The following is a 6559-nucleotide window of genomic DNA, read 5'->3' as shown; positions in this document are numbered from 1 at the left end:
TCGATTTGCAAAACTCGTGTCGAACCATATCAATTCAACTCGGAATGAACTCAAATTTTGCGTACTAGTTATAAATGAAGTAACAAAGCTACTGAAATTTCTGAAACCACAATCCGAATCCGATATCATCAAAGTCAACTCCAGGTCAAACTTATGAATATTCTAAACCTTCAAGTTTCCAACTTTCGCCAATTGGTGTTGAAATCTTCTAGAAATATCCGAATGAAATTCCGGGCATAAGCACAAGTCCAAAATCACCACACGGACCTAACGAAACCATCAAAACTTCATTCCAAGGTCAAATACTAAAAAGTCAAACTTGGTCAACTCTTCCAACTTAAAGCTTCAAACATGAAATTCATTCTTCTGAACCAATTCTGAAACACCTGAAAAACCAAAACAGACGATTCACACAAGTTATAATACATTATACGAAGCTACTCAACACTTCACATAGCTAAAAGAAGCGTAAATGTTCAAAATGACCGATTGGGTCATTACAGTTTAAGGCTATGTTTGCACTTTCTATCTGATGTAACCTAAACTACGCTTGACCTGATTCTCGTTTGAGAGGGGATATGTAGGCAGCCATGTGGGTTCGGTGAAATCATAATAATATCTTCCTTCCCCTCTATGGTCAGAAACTAGGGCAAGATTTCGAGTTGTGAGATCTCATTATGTCAAGGATCACCAAGAAGAGTATTGCAAGAAGTAGGCATTAAACTGGGACAGAATTTTGAGGGTGCTCAAAATTTCGAGTTGAGGAGGTTGCAATGTCTCCAAGTGTGTCAATATCTCCGATTCAAACATTATTTAAGTCATCACACATTTTGAACAAACTGCTTTTTTATAAAACGACTTATCACAAATGCATATTTTCCGAAAATTTCATTTTCTGTAGTAGTCAGACGTTACCCAGGGAGACCCAAACATGACCTCAAGACAAAATAAAGAATCGAAGGCATGAACCAACCTTTCCCCCACAACTCACAATTTTTCTTTGGATGTATGCACAATGAACATAACAAGCACGTCCGCAAATGTATACATACAATAAGATCACTATCTTCACACCAACAGAAGTCGCCAAGCACAAATGCATCAAGTTAAGAATCATTTTCCCTCTCACATTTAATTCTTACTCTACCTGCATAGGGCTAAATAGTGCTCTCATCATTGCATAAGGATAAACATTGCCTTTCCTTGAATGAGACTAAGCATTGCCTCCATTATTTGCATAAGTTTAAGCATTGCCTCCATTATTGCATAAGGCTAAGCATTGCCTTCCCTTGCACGAGACTAAGCATTGTCTCCATTCTTTGCATGAGGCTAAGAACAACCTCCATCATTTCATAAGGCTAAGAACTACCTTTACATGTATAAGACTAATCATTGTCTCCATTCTTTGCATGAAGCTAAGAACTACCCTCATTATTGCATAAGGCTAAGCATTGTCTTCCCTTGCATGAGACTAAGCATTGCTTCCATTCTTTGTATTCGGCTAACCACTGCCTCCATTATTGCATAAGGCTAAGCACTGCCTCCATTATTGCATAAGTCTAAGCGCAGCCTTCCCTTGTATTAGGCTAAGCACTGTCTCCATTCTTTGCATGAGGTTAAGCATTGCCTTCGTCATTGCATAAGGCTAAACACTGCCTTCATTCACATAGGGTTAATCATTTCCCTCATTAACTGCATAGGGCTAAGCATTGCCCCCATCTCACACAAGGTTAAGCACGACTTCTTTTCATTGTCCCATGTGACAAAGCATCACCTATTTCCTCTATCAAACGATCAATACTACTACATACTTGTATTTCATGAGCTGAAACATCGCCGCATTATCCGAAGGCACAATCCTCATAGCCGGAAGACATCATGCCATGGCCTGAGAATCTCTCAAAATTGCATATCATTATTCAAAGGTGTCATAGTCCGGAGGCACCATCCTCATGGCCCGAGGACATCATTTTATGGCTTGCGAATCCCTTATCATATGCTTCATGGCCCAGGACGTCATGGTCTAAGGACACCACCCTCATCATCCAAAGACAACTATCATGGTCCGAAGGGAATTTACATCATGTTTAAATTTTCGCAATAACCCATATATATTCGCGTGCATCGTATTTAAGTTTTGCAGGTAACTCGAGAGGTAACCGTTCTACAAACAGGAGCAATTCTCACTCCGATTCCCGTTCACAACGTTCACATCCTTCGATCACCTCAAACATAACCGATAATTAGCAATTACCCCTTGTTCTATAACCATTCAAATATTTTCCTCATACATCTGGAATGATTAAATTTGCATTCATAGCTCTACCTGAAATCATCTGTTGATCCTGACAATATCGCATCCAAAAGATCCTTTTCGAAACATGCGACCACTCTTATAGCAATTCCATCGGTTTCATTCGCCACTGGGTCCAGAACTACACACGACCTGATTCTCGTAACATCAAGGATATGTAGGCACTCAAGAACCAGGGTTCGACCCCTATATTTTCAAAACACAACATCCCCCACTCATTTCGGACAAAATTAGTCAATATTTTCTTTACACGACAACTCTTTCATCATTCCCGGGTAAAGAGGGGCAACTATTGATACCTAATTTTTCCCTCATATTTTAAAAATATTATATATACTTTCAAAATAATATTTTTCACTACTATCCAATTTATTGGGTTTATATAAGTATTTCCTGTAATATTTTCATAATTTTTAAAACTTTAAAATTGATTTTCTTGCATTTAAATTGTTCAAATATTTATTAATTACCTTTTTTAACAATGATTTTCATATATGTAAAATAAAGTACAACAAAGGAGGGGGGCATAAACCTGACCTCCAGAATAAGATGAGTGTACACATGGTCGTCCAAATCTAACAACCAAGTGATACCTAAAAGCTATGTGTAATGAGACCTAAGATGATGTACCAATTGTCTATCCAACATTGATAGGCAGTTGGGTATACAAACACCAGGTGAAGTAAGCCTAGATCAATAATACAATCATGCAAAACTGAGCCTAAATCTACTAAGAAAATGAGTTGGAAGATTACCTTCCATATACAACAATTTCTACAACTAGAGAAGGTGTAGAAACTTCCTAGAAAGTGTGGAAAAAAACACGTGTATGTAGAGGAGACTATCTTCAACTTTGCTTTGAAATTGAGGTCAAAGAAATCCTAATTGAAGATAGTTATCAAAAAGGCCCATACATTTGAGCAAAAGAGCTGCTGCTGTCTAGTTTTTCTGAAAGAAGAGAGTGAACATTGTCCTACTTCTACCATCCACAAATTGAAGCAACTGAACTAAACCAAAGGCTTCTAGGAATGTTAGTACATTGTGTGAATTTTTGTTGCTGGTAGCTAAGTCTGGGCCCCTTGAAGTGTCCTATTGATAGACTAATTTCTCAAGTGTCTATTGTGAGCCTGCAGTACTGTTTCTGTAAATCCTTTTGTATCTTAATTATGTCAGGTTCACAGGCTCCCTATGACAAGTCCAAAAGGATTGGTTCATTAGGAAGAGATTGAGCATCAAGGATGCTAATACCACACCTTGCAGATGCAGCAATAATCTGAAAATATCCTTAGTACGTGCAAAAAATAACAAACATGTTAGAAGAAAAGAGTCAGCTCTCAGGTTCTTGTGTGTTCTGGAAACATTGAGAAGGGCTGGGCTGTAAGTGATGAAGGTGTTCTGTGGATTAAGAAAGGGAGGTTGTAGGACATTGGTCAAACAGACATTTAAAAGAGTTGCAGCATATTGAGGATGTTGCATATCATGATCCTTAAATTCTTCCTTCTTATGAGGTTGAGTGGTGAAATTGTCGCCCAGGTTCTTATGGGTTCTAAGTGTCAAGTTGTGTTGATTGTGGTTTGTAAGGTAATGAGTGGTTGTGCTATGTTGGGGTTAGATTATTGTGGTGCACAGATGTTTAAGGGATTCATTTGGTTGTGCAATTATCAAATTCCAATGCCATGCCTCCATTTCTTGATCCTTTTCAGATGTAGAAACCACACGTAGAAGAAGGATCAAGAAACGGTGCATTCCATAGTATAATAAACATGTAAAAAGGAAAACACTGTTAGTGTAAATTGGTGCTTCGGTGTTCACTCCCCTGCTGATTGTTCCTTGTATTTACATTGAGAAATTGTCTTGGACTGATAGGACTACCCACATATATTCCTGGTGTTTAACCATAGGCATTAGAAGAGCTCGAAGTGGAAGCATTGAAAGATGACTACTGAATTCTATTTGTCAGTTTGTGTCTGAAGGCAGGGGTATCCAACTGATCAAGTTTGACTTGACCTCAGATGTGGGAACGTATGTCATGTACAATGTTGTAGCGTGTTATTTGTTGGAGGTCATGGCTGAGTTTGGACAATGAATCTACTGGAAAATTAGCTTCCCTGTATACAAGAGAGCATCTGAATTCCTCACATTATTGGCAAAGATTCTTCAGCTTCTGTATGTGCATCTGTAATGTCCATGGTGGTTCACAGTTGCTGTTGATCCAATTTACCAACAGAGGAAAGTTAACTTCTAAGTGAATTTTGGTGAAACCACTGTCCCGGCACCATTGAACACCAATAATTACAGCCTTCATTTTTGCAAGGTTATTAGTGCCTTAACCAAGGGGACTGGCTATTGCATGGATAAAAGAACATTGTGAGTCTCTTACAATGATACCAGCACCAATTCTTCCTGGATTTCTAAGAGCACTGCCATCACTATTAATTTTCACAAAACTTTCTTGTGGCTTTTTCCACACAACTTTGGTTATGGAGGTGACATGCTTTAGATCTTTAACCATAGTTTATAGAGCAGGCCATTTGGAGGGCCAGTTTATGTGGGGGAAACTGGTTTTGAGGAGGAGATGACTATCAGAGTCAATGGAAAAAAGGACTCTGGTCATGGATGAAGGTCGACCTCCATATTTGGAATTACATCTGTTCTTCCAAATATTCCAGTAGATGATAGAAGGGGCGATGTCTAGGAGCATTTGATGTACTACATTCTTGCTTTGTTGTAATCACCATTTCATCAGTGTAAGCTTCAAGGGTAGGTGTTCAATCTTTATTCCTGTGATGCCTGTATATTTGCTTCAAATTGCTCTTGCAAAGTAACCATTACTAAATATGTGATCAATTGATTCGGCCTAAGGTTTGATGCAGCATGCACACCTGGTGACAGTAGGATTACCAAATGCAATAACTCTGTCATCTGTTGGTAATTTGTTCATGATTTCTCTCCATAGACAAAAGGACCATTTGAATGGGAGTTTTTTGTGCCATAAAATTCCCACAATCATTATGAGTCCAGATGGCTTTATCGGGGATCTGTTAGTTGTAGTGAATAGGAACTTGAAGAATGTGATCAATTTGATGGGGTGGGGCTATTTCATTGAGTTTCTATATATTCCATTGCCCTGAATCCCAAAATTATGAGACTGCAATCTTGCCAGGCCTGCCACCTCCAGTGCTGTGTGAGGCTAGAGGGCCCATACCAAGCCAACTGTCCCACCAAAACCTGGCATCACCTGAATGAAGCCTCAATTGAATATGTTGTTCAGCATCTTTCTTGTTGGTCATAAGACTTTTCCAAGCTTGAGATTGGCCAGTGTCACATTTCTTAGAGATGGGATGTGATCTCTTGCAGTACTTGTCCATGAGGAACTCACTCCACAATGATGGTTTATATCTAAAGTTACACCATTGCTTGTATTCCATTGATTTGCAAATATCCTGAATAGATCTGAACCCAATGCCACCTTCATTAAATGGAAATGACATCTTGTTCCATGATGCCAAGTGGTGTTTGTTCTTGTCCTTTTCCATACCCTAGAAAAAATTAGATGTCAATTTCTCAATTTGCTTCGTAACATTCTTTGGTGGTGAGACTGCAGATAACAAGTGAACTGGCATTGATTGAAGAACATACTTAATTAGAGTGACTTTTCCTCCATATGAAAGGACTCTACCTTGCCAACCTCTGATTTTGCTGACTACTTTGGATATGAGGCCATTGAAGTGTATGATTCTCTTCCTTCCTATGTATAGTGGGCATCATAGATAGGCAAGGGGGATTCTTTTCTGCTGAAGCCTGTGATTTGCTTGATTTTGGTGACATTGTAATGGAACACACAATGTGGAACCATGAAATGACTCCTATTGATGTTAATCTTCTAGCCTGAAGTGTCTTTATAATCCCTCAAAACAATCATTATTCTCTATAAGGAAGCTCTAGTACCAGATGTGAAAATGATCACATCATCAGCAAAGATAAGATGGTTGATTTGTGGACCATTCCTCTTCATATAGAATCCATTGAAAAATTGGTCATGAGTTAAGTTGTTCAGCATTCTGGATAATAATTCAGCACCCAAAATGAAAAGAGCAGGAGCAAGTGGATCCCCATGTTTGAGACCCCTTATGGATTTGAAAAAACCTTGTCTGGTGCCATTCACAATAATAGAATACCAGTTGTTTGGCATTGTTCTCCAAATCATATCTATGATACCCTCACAGAATCCCATTCTTCTAAGCA

The 6559-nt window shown here is 38.7% G+C and overlaps 1 protein-coding gene across 1 annotated transcript; it reads right to left on the bottom strand.

The window, feature by feature from the left end:
• Nucleotides 1–5454: 5454 nt before the first annotated feature.
• Nucleotides 5455–5850, bottom strand: LOC138894580 (uncharacterized). Its single transcript, XM_070179284.1, has one exon. The coding sequence runs from the start codon at nucleotides 5848–5850 to the stop codon at nucleotides 5455–5457; it is 396 nt and encodes a 131-aa protein (XP_070035385.1).
• Between the last annotated feature and the right edge of the window lie 709 nt (nucleotides 5851–6559).

The sequence above is a fragment of the Nicotiana tomentosiformis genome, chromosome 6, assembly GCF_000390325.3.
Source record: "Nicotiana tomentosiformis chromosome 6, ASM39032v3, whole genome shotgun sequence".
NCBI classification, from domain to species: Eukaryota; Viridiplantae; Streptophyta; class Magnoliopsida; order Solanales; family Solanaceae; genus Nicotiana; species Nicotiana tomentosiformis.
The sequence above is the reverse complement of the archived record's forward strand: the minus strand, read 5'-3'. Positions and strand labels throughout refer to the sequence as shown.

Bases quoted from the DNA above. Each gene is read 5' to 3' on its own strand.
- LOC138894580 (XM_070179284.1), bottom strand. From the start codon at position 5,850: ATGGAAAAGGACAAGAACAAACACCACTTGGCATCATGGAACAAGATG.